This window comes from Excalfactoria chinensis, chromosome 16 (genome assembly GCF_039878825.1).
Source record: "Excalfactoria chinensis isolate bCotChi1 chromosome 16, bCotChi1.hap2, whole genome shotgun sequence".
NCBI lineage: Eukaryota > Metazoa > Chordata > Aves > Galliformes > Phasianidae > Excalfactoria > Excalfactoria chinensis.
In genome coordinates, this window is record NC_092840.1 from 4,309,430 (window position 1) to 4,327,582 (window position 18,153).

The 18,153-nt window shown below is 40.3% G+C and overlaps 1 protein-coding gene across 5 annotated transcripts in view; it reads right to left on the reverse strand.

The window, feature by feature from the left end:
- Positions 1–18,153, reverse strand: part of CABIN1 (calcineurin binding protein 1) — an 89,617-nt gene that overhangs the window by 4,967 nt on the left and 66,497 nt on the right. For all 5 annotated transcript variants that reach the window (XM_072351003.1, XM_072351000.1, XM_072351002.1 and 2 more), the window contains exon 35: positions 9,437–9,731. In XM_072351003.1, the coding sequence (XP_072207104.1) occupies positions 9,437–9,731 (295 nt within the window). The remainder of the gene's footprint in view (positions 1–9,436; positions 9,732–18,153) is intronic.

An 18,153-nucleotide genomic window follows, 5' to 3' on the forward strand; every position in this document is an offset into this window, starting at 1 on the left:
TGGAATTTGGGATCTTTACAACTCAAATCCTAGTGTGTACGAGCACAATCTCATCATTATGTATCAGTTGTATCTGCTTTTCTTACACACAGGGCTACGTGTTGTACCTAGCAGGAATAATTATCACTGAACTACTGTCAGCTACTAATGACAGTCCTTTCCAGGAAGGGCAGAGTGAGACAGCAGCTAGCACTTCAAGGCTATAGGTACATAAACAAGCTCTTATTCTCCTACAGAAATGAAGATATCCTTCAACAACAGAGGGCTGCTCAGACAAATATGAATTACTGTACATTAACACAGGGTAAGATGTACACAGGCAGCTACTGCAGACAAGCAGATGCTATGTATGTTCACAGCCTAACTTCTCTAAAAATCCTCCTGTGCCCACATTCTATATTAATTTAGGATTTTGTCCACAATATGTTTTTTCCTTGTTGGAAAACTACTCCCTCTCTATGTGTTGAATACATCTCACCACCGCAGAGTGAAAACTGAAATTCCTGAAAGAGTTTGGTGAAAGTCAGATTGATGCCGTTTGAAAATGTTTTTAAATGTTTTGCATTTCCAGGGTTCCTGAATAATAATCAAAAAAGCTTACCAAGGCAGGCTGTAAATTCTTTCATTCGCTCATTTTCATTGGTAAAAGAAAAGAGCCCATTATCTAAACTGGTAGCTGGCAGCCGATACAAGCCTTAGGATAAATGAGTTTGCTTGTAGAGAATTCTCCTATAGTTCCCAAAAAGGAAATGTCACATACACTACAGCACAAATCACAGCAGCTTCTGTTCTGTGATGTCCCACTCTCTATCAAGCACAAAATGGAACGGTCTAGCAGAAGAACAGCTCTCATCCTCTTTCCTGCACAAAACATGGTCCTGAAAGTAGGAAAAAATAGTTGCATCTGACCAATTCAGCTTAAAAGAGCAGAGAAGGAAACAGTAAAACAACGGGAATCTAGATTAGGAAAATCTGAACTCGCTGTTTCCCCGTTTGTGAAACAGAAGAGAGCTGAAGATCACTCTATGTAGGTGCCTGCTCTTTACATAAGACACACGTATGATTTAACTGCATGCTGACAAGTACAAAGGAGCATATGAAGAAGGATCAGCTCTCATGTGGCCCAAAGCCAATAAACATACATCCCACTACACCACAAGCAGCTGACAACTAACGGAGTCTAAACCCAGACTGGCACACTGAAATGGCTACAAGATACTTGATGAAAAGACAGAGCATTACATCAACGTTTGAAGAAAAGCAAGATGAAAATGCTGTTTTCAGATTACCCTGCAAGGCAGCTAAGACAGCAACTCTATTTTGCTTACTCCAACAATACAGACTCAGAGTCTTAAGCATCTAGGGTAAGTACCAACAGAACCTTACTGTTAACCAAGGAGACAAAACACCAGTTCATTTGGCAAATACAATGCCATACCAACTGGAGATCCTGTAGCTTGAACTATACTGCTAACTGAGAACAATTTTCTATGTACTCAACTGCTAAATTACACTGGGGACTTAATAGTCCACCATTCAGAATAAAAGCTCTGATTTGCATTATTGTTTAATGACTAAACTCTACCTCTTAGGTTGATTATAAGCTTTGTTTAATTATAAGATATATCACTGCTTAAGTTGATTTGTTGAGCTTTACTTAACTAAATTATGCCTCCTGTCAAAGCTCTTTTGAGCAGTATGTTTCTAATCAGACGCTGCAAGACTGTTACAAGTCTACTTTCTTGTATGAGCAGCAGCTTCTCACACAAATCTCCATCTTTTACATCACGTTTGTTACTCTTACGTTTGAAGGTATCAATTTGTAGCGTAGTAGTAAAACTAGATTTAATTAGAACAAAACGGTATGTCAGCCCTTTTACATGTAGAAGTGAATGGAAATGAAAGGGCAGGAGTTTGGCACACCAAGCATGTATTTCTATTACTACACTTCTAGAAACAGCACTTGTTAATATTCTATCAGGCTGCATCTCTCAGTACATCCAGAGCCACTGCCTACTAATGAATCCTTCACTGTCAGGTGTTAATACACACTGACTGAATTTTATCCCCTGACTGGGTGATAACACTTTTTTCTTTTATGACTGCACAAATCTGTTTTTGTGGTAACAGTCACTTTCATGGCATTATTTCTAAGTTAAATATTAAGTTAATGAGAATATATATATATATATATATATATATATATACACACACACACACTATAAGGCCTGGCTGTTTCAAGTGTCTATAACTTGTACTATCAATACCTCAATATAGTGCACAAATACATCTTTTTTTCATAAGAGACAAACAGGGCAAAAGAAGGATAATCAGGAAGCAACACGCAGCTGAATCTCCTGTTATTTGTCTGAACCAGATTTCTTGCTCTTTACCATGTGGACAATGCTGCCACAGCCCCGAACATAACGTCCTACTTTTTTCTAATAAAAACTTTCCCCAGGGATAGGAAGACTTCTCTAACTCACGAGCCACAACATTCTTCACAAGTGCAACAGCACAAGCATATAACTACAGCACAACCCAAAGGTGTTCTGAAGCTCGGATTTAATCCCGGTTAAGAAATCTTTTGGTAATACATACACAGTACTTGCAGTGTTCTTGCAGGCTTTCCAACGTTAGCTCTACAATCCCAGGTTAAAATAAAACCAGTTTGGGAAGATGTGATATGCATTGGTCTCCAGGCTGAAGACGGGACAGGTACTGCACTCTGGAGATCGATTCAGCACTCTCACCTCGTAACGTAACACACAAAAAAGCATATAGAAAACCCACAGATTTGCAATGCATATGAATATTTACATGGAAAAGTTCATCTCCAACCGAGCTGAATCTTAAGTATTTTTGTCAGCCTTCCCTTTCCCGATAGCTTTCTAAATACATATAAAATAGTATACACATAGAAAGAAGGACATCATACCTCTCAACATCTCCCTGCTTTAGTGAGGAAGAAACAAGCTGAAAACAATTCAATGCAACAACCTACTCCAGCTTTCCTCTCCAACCTCTTTCCACTTGTTGCCAGGGCAACCAGTGTTTGCAGATGCCTATAGCGGGCGCTGGGTTCATGACTTCATCACAGTTAATATTCTCTCGCTGCCTCTTTAGACAGAGAATACAGTATATACATACATCCCCACACTATAAACACAGAGATTATACAACTCCCGCACCCTTTATTATAGGAAGAAGACAATTTATGTCCTATTTGGACGTGTCTGTACGAAAATATTCACTCAGCAATTCGCAGATGTGGAGAAAGTTTAAAAGCAGCCGCACTGTAACAGCAAGCAGCTGCTCTGCTGTCTGTGTGCTGTGTACCTCATTGCTCAATTTCCTTCTGCTGTCAGCTACAAGTAGACATTAACATCACAGTGTTATAAAACACTTTAGCTGGATGTTCGAGAAACCTTTTAGTCATGCACTAAAACCTGTTACATGAGGGCTGAAAGACAAGCCCAGAAAAAGTGACTGGCACCTGGAAAAATGTTTTCCAGTTGCTGAGGGAGGTGGTGTGAAGTATTAAGGCACAGATATGTCAAAGGCTACAAGTGACTCGTGGTGCATGCACAAAGCATCGTTTCGTTATGGGAAAAAGGAAGGAACTGAGCTTTGAACTCCAGAACAGAACACCAACACGATTTCATAAGTGCATGCTTGGAGAAATGAACAGAGCAGAGCTACAAGGGCTTACACAAAGTGGTTGTGCCTCTTGGCTTCACCCCTCTGCAAAGCACCTTCCCCAGCACTTCTGTGTATCCATGACTATGATTTAGCAGCCCTGTACCACTTTGCCCTCCAACCACTTCAAAAAGAGTAACAACTGCATTCTGTGGGCCTGCAGCCACTAAGAAATACATACTTCATTTGTCCCAGTGACAAAGGATCTGCTTTGTGTGTTAACAGCCACACAGGGTACATGCAGTTTTTCAGAGCTACCACTAATTTACCATACAAGGTGGATATTTTTATGTTAATGGAAATGCATCTAATCTGTTGCTCCCTGACTCGGTGGAGTAAATATCCCACCACACTTCCAAAGAACGGCGCTAATGTGTAAACAATTAATTTTCAATATTCCATCTGCCTCACCCTCTGGCGTGCTGGGAATTTAATACAGTTTTTTTCCCCATACAGCAGTTGCAAAAGGGCACGGAAAGCTTGAATTTGCAGGAGCTCAGAGTTTCCTCATACGCTGTACTACCAAGTCAACGGAAAGACTGCGCTGGAACACAGGTCGGTTCAGCTGAACACAGTTCAGATAAGAATGCTGACCCACAGAAACAAGAGCCATCACGTAACTGCCTCTGTCATGAGGTACTACACAATACACAACAGCAGGCGGTGAGGCTGCTCACCAAGGCATATAGCAAGTATACTCGATACTCATTTCCTTACACATTCACCTTCTCCATGTTAATTCCCACTTTCCTGCCGTGATGTTTATTTCTAAAAAAAACACCAACCACACAACACCAAACAATGAAGCCATAGCTGTACAGATAACTATTTGCCTTGGAATGCCAAATGCAGGAAATTACATTCAAAGCTGACACACAAAGCCATGTGTTAAAAATTAAGCATCAGAGTAATTTTGGAAGCAGAAAGCTGTGCAACACAAGTTCTATGACTCCCTGAAATGAAATGAATTCAAACAGCCTGGTGAACAGAAGTTCGCACTGCAATAAGATGGCATTTATAACTAGGGCTCTGTCTATTAGACAGTGGTATCAGACATACCCCACACTCCTTCCTAATGCTGAGGTCAGCTGTGACAGAACAGCACTGATGCTAGTAAAGCTTAAAATAGGTGGCTTCTGGGGAATAATCCCCCAGCCCACAGTAACTCCCAAACTCCCAGGTCCCTGCTATGGAAAAGCCATGCTGGGGCAGGCTAACAGTGCTGCCAGTGCAGTTCCTGTATCCAGAACCACTTCCTGCTGCTCTCAAGCTTCCTAAGGATGCAGGAAATTGACAAGTGTGCTGGTAAAGATATGCTCTCAAGTTCAGTATGAACTTTCCTTCTCTCTTTGTTAACAGCCCAAACCAAACAAATAACGTGACAATTCCAATAATCCCCAACACCCTTCAATAAAAAAAATAAAAATCAGTGGGTCTAGATCAAAGAGATAACAGTTTTGGATGCAATTATATGAACTTTCAAACAGCATTATAAGAAACAGTTAATTGATAGCTGTGTTTTAGTACTGGGTTTAGCAAGAGTACATGATATGAGAGCATCACACAGCAGTACCTGTGGACAGTATGCATCTGTGGCTTGCTCCTTGTGAATTGTATAGACTGGTTACTCAACAAATGCCATAAGCCCCTTCCTCCTCTGCAGTACTTTTCACCCTTCTCTGACCCCATGGCCAATTAAGCACAATACAACCCAAAGGGTAAAGATTAGAAATAGCCATTAAGTGTACTGATAAACCTTTCTGGAATGAATTTGTTGCAATAGCAAACTGAATCAGTGTACTTCCAAAGGGAAGAGGAAAAGGCACAGCTGACTGGGACCGCTGGAGCACCTGGCAAAAGGGAATTAAGGAGTCATTCACAAACAGGAAAACCCCTGCTGACATTCAGCGGCCAAGTTGTTTTCAGAGCATGTCCACTGTGAAAACTAAAAAGCTGCATGAAAAGGAAGGATCAGACAGGCGGAAGTGAGAATGCCAATGCCAACACAGGAGGCAGATGCAGAAAGAGACTGGAGAGAGAATGCAGAGCTCGCTGAAGGCTGCCTGGCTGATTTCTATTAGCAACCTTGCAGTCACTAACAGGTGACTTTCACTCAAGGATACTACAGAAGGCACGAGGTTACAAGTGCTTAAAGATGAGATTCTGAAAGCCTTGAAGGAATTCAGTCTGGGGAACTGAGGTAGAAAGCTGCCAAGAAGGAAAACAAAGGAGGAAATAACAGAAGTCAAGCTGCCTACAAGTGACACAAGAACACTGAGTCAAAGGACATCCTTACACCAGGGAACTGCTGGAAGAGCAATGTGAAATGAAGCTCACATGAGGCCCCAGGCCTATGGTCAGTCTGTAACATTTTCTGTGTTCAGCTTTTCTGAGCTACTTGCTGATATCGGCTCTGTACTCTAAAAGCACAAGTTTGAATTCAGCAGAAAAAAAACCAACACAGTAAAAAGACTGAGAAGATTGACCATTACTACTGCAGGTCCTTTCCAACTGAAAGTTAGAATTTCATTCCACAGCTAAAATAAGGTTAAAGAAAATTAAAGCAGTTTAAAATCATTTCTCACTGCAACAACAGTGCTGTTTACCCTTTCATGCAGCTTTCTTCACAAGCTTGTTTCTTGAAGTCTAAAAGTTCTACAGGCTGAAATACATTCCAGCCTCTAGTGCCCTGTTGTGACTGCATATGAAACATCTGAAATTACAGCAAGGTACTTGCATGGCTTATCGGCTGCATCTTCCCTGCATGCTACAGAAAGGACTGGTAGTCTTCCTTAGCTCTGAATCTCTAAGCCCAGACATCTGCATCATGAACTGCTTGGTTTTACACTGAAACGCTTTAGTGCTTCATGAATTCAGTGTACATGGATTTAATGGAGGGAGAGGAAAACTGCTACTATTCTACCCTTCATTTATACGACAACTTCCAGAGTAGATCCTTTTAAGCAAAAAATGTAATGATTCCAAGTAAACAAACCTTCAAAAATCAACTGTGAATGTTTTCCTGTCCATCCCTTCTAAGTATCATTATTTGGATAAGGACAACAAAAATGAGAAGGTCACGACTTTTCAGCAATTCAGAACATTGTAACAACACAACAATGTGACTCATTGGAGAGGGTTTGTTTATTCTAATTACCCTCTTTACTTCCCCTTGAAAAAACTACAGGCTGAGTTAATATATGTACAGTTCCAGAGTCCCACATACATTTATGCCTGCCTGTAGGAACCCCTCATAATAAAATTACCACTCCTGTTACTTTGATGCTGGATTTCATCATGCTGTATTATTCTGCCCTAGCTAGTTATATTAGACATAAAATCCCACTAAGACATTCACAAAAGGAATGAGTGGATACTTCGCTTTTAAAGCCATTACTTTTTCTAGGTGAAGGCACAGAAAATGATAGCAACTAATACACTGACGTGCAATATTCTCACACAAACAAACAGAGAAGGAAGTTAAAAAATGAGACGAGAAAAAAGATGAAAACAGATTACTCTGAACAGAGCTAATGAGAGTCAGATGAAAAAGGAGTAAAACTGAATTAGAAATAATCCTTTTTAAAAGAGGTGGGAGCAAAGGCAGGAGAATTAAAAGAAGAAGAAAAGGAAAGGACACAGCAGTAATTGGTATCTTTCTCAGCTAGAGAAATGACCTGTCAGGTAAGTCTGAGAGCAGAAAGCCAGATACAACACACACACTCCACATTCGAATCAGAGCTTTGCAGAGAGAGCCTCTTGATCTTCAGACACATGGTTTCAGGGTTATAATTATGGCAGCCAGCTCTTCCATCTCCCTCAACCAAGATGATGTATAGAAAGCATAAAAGAAAGAACAATGCGAAACCTTCCCACCTTAACAAAGCCTAGGAAGCCAAAAGATTAAAATAAATGTTCTAATCACTGCAAGGTAGCCTGGGAAATTGCAGAGGAAAGCACATCAGAAATGCTCATGAGCTCTGTTTGAAAACCGAATGTGCGAGCTCTTTATTTGCACTGTCATTCCTACCAGTCTCCTTAGTAAATGCACAGTAACTGCATGATCGAGAGGATTTTCTTCCTCGTTGTCTAGGTGCAAACCTGAGTGAATCCCTGCAGAACAAGCCTGCCAAGATATCTTACAACACCGTGCAACACCATTCCTTCAGCTTCATCAGAACAATAACAAATGTGGTTTCCACACTGACTTGGTCATTCCCTTCCTTATCATTCCCCTTCTTCCTCTCAAGAAGATTTCTCCCTAGTTCTGTGAAAAGGGAAAATCAGATGATTATATTGCAACTCCTAATATAGGATGCTACATTTCAATATCATTCTGCACTCAGAGACCAACAAGTTGGGAAAACTGTTTTCTCTCCAGTCTGCTCTTCATTGCTAATGAGTTCAGAAAACTATGTGCATTTAAACACCAAGGCTGGTTATGTAAGGGAAAAAAGCCATAAATATATGAATAAAAGTCACAATATGAGATTAACAAAGTACCTAGAGTAGATCAGTCTGCTAATTATGAAATAATGTTAAGCAGCATCGATTCCAACAAATACAGGCACTATTTCCACCATATCCTCATGTGCCACTTTCTCTAGTACCTGAATGCATGTGCTTCATTCAAAACTTTATCTGGGCTCTTATTCATCTGCCTATGGCATTCTGAGTAGCTTTAAGGTTCAAGTTAGAGAGCAGATGGAGAGAGCACAAAAAGTAGCAGAAGCTTTTTCAGACAGTGTTCCTGCTAAGAAAGTAAAAAAAGTGCAAGCTATAGCAGGTGCTCTGACACCTTGATATGCACAGCGTCCCACAAATAAGCACAGCCGTGTCTCTGGGCACCCAAGAGAAGTCTGGGGTTAACTGTGCTAATCTTACTTCATTCCCAAAGTGCAACAATACTGCCTCGCACAGCGATTCTGATTACTGCTAACATCATCATCCTGCCATGATGGCATTCTCATTTAACTCTTCTCATCTAGATAAGCATTATAGGACCAAGTACATAATGCCATCCTGAGCACATCACATCATCTTTCTACAGAATAAATAACATTTGTTTTGCTTCTTCAATTCTTTTCTGTAGCCTAAACTTGCACATAACCATACTAGGACTATAAATACATTTCCAACCAGTCCTACCAGATAATTCTTTTCTCAAATGTGAAACATAATGGCAGTGATATACTAACTTTATGAGTCATGCAGAAGCTTGGAATTTTCACAGTATTATTTATCTCTACATAAGTGGCTGTGGTATCTATGCATTTAATTATGTTAATCAGTTACTTACAAGTCAGATGTGGGTTATCTATTATAGTCTATTTCAACTGCTATCACTTTTAAAGCATTTGAGGTATTTTGGAGAAATTTACCTTTACCTCTTTGAAGAAAAACAACAAACCTTTTAATGCCACTAGAGACTTAAATTATGTATGTAAAGCATGGTTCTATTTTTAGACTGCTATTCCATGATTTCATATGCAAGTTACATTCAGTGCTCTTTACTGTATCCTAGTAAATAAAATATGTATTAATTTTATAAATGCACTCCAAAACAACATCTCTTTTATACACGTGCCCCAAAACAAAGCGTCTGTTTGTGCAGCCTCTTGAGTATGGGCCAGTGATCAGAAAATGAGACAGAATCAGAACTCGGGCACTGACTCAACATGTGGCCTTTGCAAACAAATCAGAGAAGGCCAAGATGTTCTGTCTCCCTGAGACTTACCACGTGCAAGATCACTCAGGCTGGGAGCAGTCTCTGCATTCTGACTTCGGAGATGTTCAGTGTCCCTGTGTGACTCCTGGGATGGAGGCACTGAAGAAGATGCTGAGGAGGAGGAGGATGAAGAGGAAGAGGCTGGTTTGGATTTGGAATGCAGATCGTTCAATCTCAGGAGATTTTCAGGAGTCACAGTGTCTGGATTCACTGGGGCAGGATGCAGTGTGGCTGGTGTTACTGGGAAGAAGCTCTCTCTGTTGTCCTTCATATGCTTTGGGGTTGTGGGTGTTTCTGCTGTGGACTGTGTAAAACAGAAGAGGATAGGTACAGACATGAGAAAATACATGCCAGTAATTCTGCATGTGCTGCCTGTTTCAGTGATGCCTGCAGGCAGCACAACTATTTGTACACAGAAAACCCTGAAGCAAACATAAAATCAATCATTATTATCGAAAATAAAGAACCTACAAATGTTATCTTCTACAGATTTTTCCGTTCCTTAATCTAATCCTTAATCAAACAATCGAGTATTTATTCATATTCAAAGTTATAATGCTTTACTTAATAAATCCCTCCCAACACCATCACTGAAATTCATCAGTAAATAGAAATAGCAAATTCTTATTAACAAAAATAAACTTATTTCATTCAAGAATATGTTGACAAACCCTTGGCCTCAATGAGCAGATCCACAATGCTTTAAGAGACCTTGCAAATTATTAAAACAAATTATTCTTTGTAGGTGACATGAGAAGAAATGGGAAAAACAGAAATATGTATTTGCGTGTAAAAAAAACCTATCAGCCTAATCCTGCATTGAAAATTTCCAGTAACTGCAGAACCAAATAATGCTGGTGTCCCATTCAGAACAACACGTGGGAAAACGGTTGTCTTTATAGAAGTTAACAACGGCACCAAGAGCAACACTTTCCTCTAAAGCCAGAGCAGTGCTGTTAGTTACGTAAACTGAAGAGTGACATAAATTCACCATAGAAGGCAATGAGCACACCCATAGTATGAGTATCTTCTCTATAATTTTTAAAAGTAATAAAATAAGGCATTATTGCCTGTGAGGCCGCAGGATGTATTTATTTCATGTTCCTTCCAGTCTTCATTTAATAGAGACTTATTGTACCATAAAAGATATGGTTGAGTGAGTGAAATCTCAGCTGCTTATTCTTTGCCTTATACCTTTATCTCTCATATCTCTAACAGGAATTATTTTAACCATGGTGATTACAGCGAGTTTGGAATAGAAATAAAGAATTCTGTGGTCAGATGTAGAATCACATTAAGCCCTAATGTCTTAGATGGCTCAGATTTATTACAATGACAGAAGAATTAGAAGAATTGAACCAAGAGAACAAAGTAAACATCATATGGAAAAAATATGCCTTGACGTTCAAGGCTGGAAAGCATGCACTTAAAAAAAAAGAACACAAAAAACAGTGGAATGTACTTTTAAAATTGCAGAAATTGATTAATTAATCTGTAAATAGCATGGGATTCAATCTGTAAGATCTTATGTGTGCACACAAATAAAATTAAAAAAGCAGCTACATTCAAATCAGTCACCATACAGGATCCAATAAGGTCTGTTCTACCTCCAAAACCAGCAAGTTCCTGATGTGTAAAGCATCACTTCCAAAACTAAAGGTCTCAAGATGCACAAATGGGATTACATAAACCTATATTAAATTTGCAGAATCCCTCTGCCAGAAGTGAGATCACTAGAGGAAATGTTCTCAGCTGTGATTTAGAGGGAAAACCCCTCACACCCATGCACTTCATTAATTCATATAATACATTACATAGAACCTGTAATTTCTGTGCTCGTATTGTATTCATTGTTTTTCCTCAGCAGAAATATATGAGGTTACTACCAGTTAGTTGCTTGCTAGAAATATACCTGCACCTCAAATGGCACTTCTCTAACAAAATACAACTATTATCAGAGGATATTTGGAAAATAACTCAGCAAGACTGGGACAGTGCTCGGAAGCAAAATGATTACTGACAGAAAGAACATGGCATCATGGAGGAATTCCAGCTGGAAGGGCTCTCTGAAAGATTCTCTGGTCCAACTCCCAGCAAAATTGACTTAGCTCTGGTTACTCAGGGCCTGCGTCCAGCACAGTTCCACGCATCTCTGGGGATGGACATTCCACAGCCTCCCTGAGTCCCTGTTCCAGTGCTTTCCCACCTTCTCATTGAACATTTTTTTCCTATCACCTTAATCCAAAGTTCTTTTGCTGCAACTTGTGACTGCTGCCTCTCATCTGGCTCCCTTCTCGCTACTGTTGATGGCAATTCAAGCTCCCACCTTCCAAGAGCTTTATCCTCTCCAGGACAAAGCAACCCAGCTCTCTTGAACTTCACTGCCATAATGCCACACTGAAAACCCACATTCAACTTCTTATCCCCCAGGACCCCAAGTCTCTTTGGAAGAGCTGCTACAGCCAGTGACGTTGCACAGGGGTTGTTCTACTTCAGGTGCAGGACTCTGAGGTTCTCTTTGTTGTTGTCTCTTTTGTAGTTCCTGTCAATACAAGCCTCTGAAGATCCTCTGCACAGCAAAAACTGCTCTCCAGCTTTTTTACTATGCCCTCTGAGATGATATAATTTGCCAGCTCCCCAAAGGCTCAGTATTCCATCAAGGGATTAGAAAAGATGCTGAAGAACAAGTCTGAGGAACACCACTGGGAAATGGCAGCTGAGCAGAGGGCTGGTGGCTGCCACATCACATCCTACTAGGCACCAACAAACACTGGTGATAGGAAGGCCTGCCTGGAACTTGTAGATGATCAAGTGCACAAGGAAAAAAGACTGAAATAATCCTTATTGGTACACAGAGATTGAATGAACTCATATTCCCATTTCTCTCTACATACAGATGTCCTAGAAGGGGCAAAACAAAAAACAAATTCTATTTGTAATTAGTTCATCCAGATGAAGCTTCAGGGCTTCTTTTTCCAGAGATTTTTTCCATAGAAAATCAACGTGCCTCATAAGGACAGTAAAATTTTAACTGCACATAAAGTCAAAACTAGTATGTTTCTGTCTCAATAAAACCATGACTAAGATTCCTTCTGTGCAGTCAAAAAGTACCGTCCTGTACTGAAGAGTAGCAACCATAGATTTTTGTATTTAAGACTTTAAAAGGAACCTCTTGGACATGACCTATTAAAGAGTTTTTTAATCTAAGAGTAAGAATTCTAGCACCTCTGATCAATAAGTGATGCTACTCACAAAACCCAGGTTAGGGCAGGATTGTTAACTAATTTTGGGACTACATTTTTACCATCATGCAGGTGACGGCATCCAGGAAAACACCAGACCTTCTATCCAAACGTGTCATTGGCTGTGAGAAAAACAGCCCAATACCTCCAGAAATATCTGCTATCTTATTTCCTGTCCTTTTAAATATTTAGGAAAACATTTCTCATTGTGAAGTTTGTATAAAATCAAATTTCAAATGAACACTTAGCATGCATATTTGCTTGGATTATGATTTATACACATACAGGAGTGCAAATCAGACTCTGTATTAGCTCAAACCTCGACTATTTCTGCATATTCCTTGCAAAGAAGCCATTCAGTTTCAGGGAGACTATGAGGAAACCTTCATCATATTGAAAGCTAGTGTAAATAAAAATTGAGGAAAATGGGCATTGGAACAGCCTGCCCCTAGGAAGGTAGTGGTAAAATCAAACCTGTGTAAAAGAATTCCTTCCTGTAATTTCCCAGTGAAGCACCTCAGTAATGAGACGACAAAAGCAAAGGAAAAGAAATGGGCCACTAAGTTAGGAGAAAATTGTACTTTACAGACTGTGTGCAAAGTCATGAGCTGACAACCTGAAAAACAAATAAGTCCTACAGGCACCTTACTGATGCTGCCTATGGAACTGCTCACTGCTCTGTGGCTGCGGGAAAAAGCAACGATCCAATCTTCCATGAAATGGGAAAGTGACAGCCTTCCCAATAGAAGTTTCCTAACACAAGATAATGGCACTGTAACCGTTACAAAATGTTTGGTGGTGGTGGCTTTTTAAATTGGTCTCATGTTGAAGTGTGGGATCGCGGTGGGATTGAAGTCAGCATTCACTTTACTAAACAGTGCACTAAGAAGCCTGAATGACAAGCCAGCTATGTTCAATGCTGTGCTTTAATTATTATATGTGTCCTCATATTTCTTCCTCTCAGTCTCTCCATAGCAATATTTGAAGCTATTTTCCTTTGGACATTTTCTCCAAAGTACATCAGAACAGCAATATCCATTATCTGTAATCCAGACTCCGAGGAACCTTCTATTTCCTAATATTACAATTTTATATACAGAACACAGTGAACATTATATACATCTAATCTAACTGCACTCCAGCTTAACAAAATCCTCTGTTGACACTTAACGTCCTACTCAGGCAACAACATTCCAGCAATACTTCCATACACAAAATGGACCAACAGAGAAAATGATGAAAAACATGGATAGACAACTTAAAAGATAAAAAAGTGACTTTTTCCTTCGTGTTCGCTTTATGATTGCTTTCTGCAGCAGACAGAAGGAGGAGAGCTGTTAATTATATCAAGAATACACCTCCAGGATAGAGTGAGAGGGGGATGCCATGGCAACTGGCAAATGCAACAGCGAACAAATGGTCACCCTTCGGTACAAGTGAGACTATAAGAAAAATCGTCCTTCTGCCCCCTTGACCCCCACCTCCTACTTTCCCCTCCCTCACCATCTTTGAGGCATTAACAAAGCATGGAGATAACTCAAGAAAAACAACTTTCCCTGTAAGCAGCCTCTGACGTCTTGATGTGCAGGAAGATGAAAATTAGCAGCATGTGGGTGGAACAAAGAAGGGGGAAACACACAAGGTAAAACCAGAGATGATTATTTTCTAATTATTTAATATTTTCCTTATCTGCTTCCATTTCCAGCAGAACAATTTTACAGAAAGCTTTTAGTTGTTTCTTGAAGAGAACAGCTTGCTGTGGGTTGGTTTGGTTTTTTTTTTCCCTGAAGCAAGAATTCAAGAAGAAAACGCTCTACATGTTTGAGGTAGTTCACACAAGTCACTCTCGAGTTTTCCCCATGAAGAAAAAAGCCCGGAAGACTCCATCACTGCAATGCTGACAGCATTCCACAGCACAAGGGGAAAAGTCCACAGAACTGCCTGCCAGCTTTACTCACAGTCAACAATCTTCTGTTCCAAACAAGAGGTCACATTGCCTGTAAGGTCCAGCACAGGGACTGTAACATCACCATACTGACACTCAGGAGTCAATGCCAGTACTCTGCTCTCCAGGCCATGTGCGGTTCCAGCCCCAAGCTCCATAAGCCTATTTTCTACAATTCCTCACTGCTAGGCTGCAACTGAAAACAACCCACTGCCAGCGCTGGCAAAAAGAGGGATCCAAAACCTCTGTTATCTGTCCCAGAACTACACACGGGTAGAAGCAGCTGCACTACCACAAAGTCCTTCCTCATCAGACACTGCTTTTCCTATTACAGAAGCAACAAAACTTTATAGAAGACTGTGCTGGCAGCCTGACAGGAGCCTGAGGACACGTCTCATTTGCATAACCTGACTGTGCCTTTGTGTTATAAGAAAAATGACTTGTTTTGATTCTAGTTGCAGCTTCTTTATGAAGCATCACGTTTAATTAGGTCTGACGTTAAAAAGTGCTGAAGAGTTTTGACTGCAGGTTTACAAAGGGAAACAAGAGGAAAATTCAGCCTGGCACCAGTAGGTGGGAGAAGGTGGGCACAGATGTGGTACTGCTGGAGAGGTAAGCAAAGCTGTGGGCCAAAGGGAGCATCTCATCTTTAAGAGCAGCACAGCAAGAGCTCAAGGTTGGTAGCTGGAGTAGGAAAGGGGGGGTGAAAAATTGCTTTTCTCTTTCCCACTCCTCAGGGACACAGCCTGTCCCAGAGCAGGGATGCTTTGGCAGGGGCTGCGGTGACTCTTAAATAATTCAGCAATGTTGAAAACAGTCCCTTCTCATGACATTTAGATGATATACAACACTGAGACGAGCCAACAGAAATTTTCAGCTGCTACGATGCTATCCATCAGTAGGAATTTCTACATACAGTTCCCCATTCTCAAGGGTCAAAGCACAGAACTAGAGACTCAGTGGCATTCTGGAACTTTGCCTTTGAACACTACTGTATTTTTAGATGTTGAGTCTAGATCTATGTGCAAAGCCCATGTCTGCAGTGTGTTCTACAAATTCAGTTCTCAGGACTGGTGATACGTAGCATATACTAACACTTGGCCTGGAAGTTTCACCTGTCCCCTTCAAACTACCTGTCAGGATAGTTTTAACATGGATGAAAACTCCAACTTTGGTATTAGAGCACTCAATGTTTTCCAATTCCAGGTGTGTTCTCACACTGAAATATCTCCATCTGCACTAACAGTATACACAGTGTACAATGACGCTTTCCCTAGCTCCTGTTGCAGTAACTTTTCCACACAGGCATGTCTCGAATGGCACCACAGACATCAGTATGATACATAAAATGATGAATTTAGTATCATCAACTTCATCTAGTCACTGGAAAGGCATATTAAAAGTTCTCTAATTATCTAGAAGCTTCCTAAGTGCTTTCTGCTAGCATGTCCTGTCCTGGTCCGTAGGACCACACACTGAAGTGTAATGCTATGTCAAGGTCAACCCAGTCCGCTTCAATCTTTCATTTTCCTCAGAAAGGCCTCTTAGGTATTCAGTTTGCAGGGACCATTAATTTCCTAAGAAAATCATACTTGGCAAGGCTAAAAATATACCTCATAACTCAGCAATAGGCACCTCCTTTAGGATCTCTGCAAAACTTTTTAATAACACCTTCAGATTGAGAAAGTTAAGTGAGAAAAAACAAGTGTCCTTCAAAATGCTGTTTGACCATTAACTAAATTAATTTATCATGTAATCTCAGTAAATTAAATACTAATGACACAGGGACTACTGCTGGATTGCAGTTTCAATACAGTTGATATGCGTCAATCAAAAATCTTGCTCACAATGAACTTAAATGGAAAAGTACAAAAAGAAAAATAACTGTCAGGAATGCTTATTCTCCATCCCAGTGCTGTGTGACCACACAAATATCTGTGCCAGCACAGATGGCAGCAGTGGGGCAGTCAGACAAAACGGTGCCTGACATGAAGTGTGTCACTGAATCTCAGCATGCAGGACAAAATGCCCACCAGCAGGACTTGGAAAAGCAAAACTGTATTTTGCTATGGGAAAATATTAATTACTCCTAAAAGCAAGAGATGGGCATCATTAAGCTTGCATAGATGTTTAACTGAAAAGGTTCCTCGCCACACTAGAGCCCAATGCTATAGCATTTTACATCTTTCTGTTTAAGGCATTATGGCCTAAGCACAAGCACACCCATAGGCATCCTGTAAAGACATTTAGCAATACTTTACATATGTTGTAGCTGTTCACAGTTAAAGGACACTGTTTTGAAATGTTCTGTCCCTGACATGAGAAGAATATGCTGCTACCCTGTAAAACACCTCATGACTGAACATCTACGTTATCATCTTTGTCGTCTTCTTTTCAACAGAATGAACACGGGAGCTTACATGTGGCATAATGATGGTTTTGCACCACCATTCTCTTCTGTCATCTTTAAACATGGGAGTCAGCCTTTTACACTTCCCCACGTACTGAGCTGATTGGAGAAGAGGATGCTAGAGCCTCTCAACATCGCCTCAGTCATGAAAACCACAGAGGGTTTCTGAAACAAAAGCGTCACAGTACTGCCAAGCTATTAAAAGATCTCATCACGAAAGTATAATAACCCACTTTGCAAACTCTGTTTACTGATTGCTGTACTGTTTCCTGCTTATGCCTGAAGAGGGATGTAAAATTATTTCAACAGAGCTGCTAAATATTTAGATTAAAAACTTTGACTGGTCTGGAAAAGAGTTGAGAAGTCAGAATTCAAGCATCTCAGAATTCAATAGGAAGTGACAACTTCCACTAAAAAAAAATAAAAATACACTGTCTGCAACTGTAAAATACAAAAAGCAGCAGAGGAAGACATAGATCAAGGTGGGGTTTGTGTTCATTTTTTGGTCTGGGATAAGGGACTGAAGAACTACAGGCCCTATAATCCTATTCAAACTCTCCTATAGCAAAGCTCTTCTCTAGCTTATGGCAGCTTTACGCATGACATCATTTGTTTACAGAAGGCAAATACTTGCCAATTTTAAATAAAACAGGATCCAGTCTGTTGAAGACAGATGTCTACAAGAGCGGCTATTCCTGTGTCTCCACACTAATTCAGTGTTATATGAGAAACAGTAGGACAGCCTCACACTGCTAACGAGATCTGCTAGAAATAGATGAAAACGAGACTGCAGTATGTGATAATCTCATTAGTTGGGACTGCTTCCTAAAAGGGAACGCTTACAAGCCTCATAGTGCATCACATTAAGAGGTATGCTTTATTTCAAGTGATTAAACATGAAATCTCATAGCCTCCAGTGCAGTTAAATACTAGTTCCGCTATTATATCTATTTCAAGATGATCTGTGTGCAGGTTTTTCACCATCCTAACATTTTGCTGCATGCATGAGGAACTGTTGACTTTGCTGGAAGAGCTGGCATAGCATACCCAGAACATTTATAAAGGCTCAGCAAGAAACCTGGCTGATACGTGAGACTTTATTATGTAGTTTTTGAAAAGGTGAATAAAT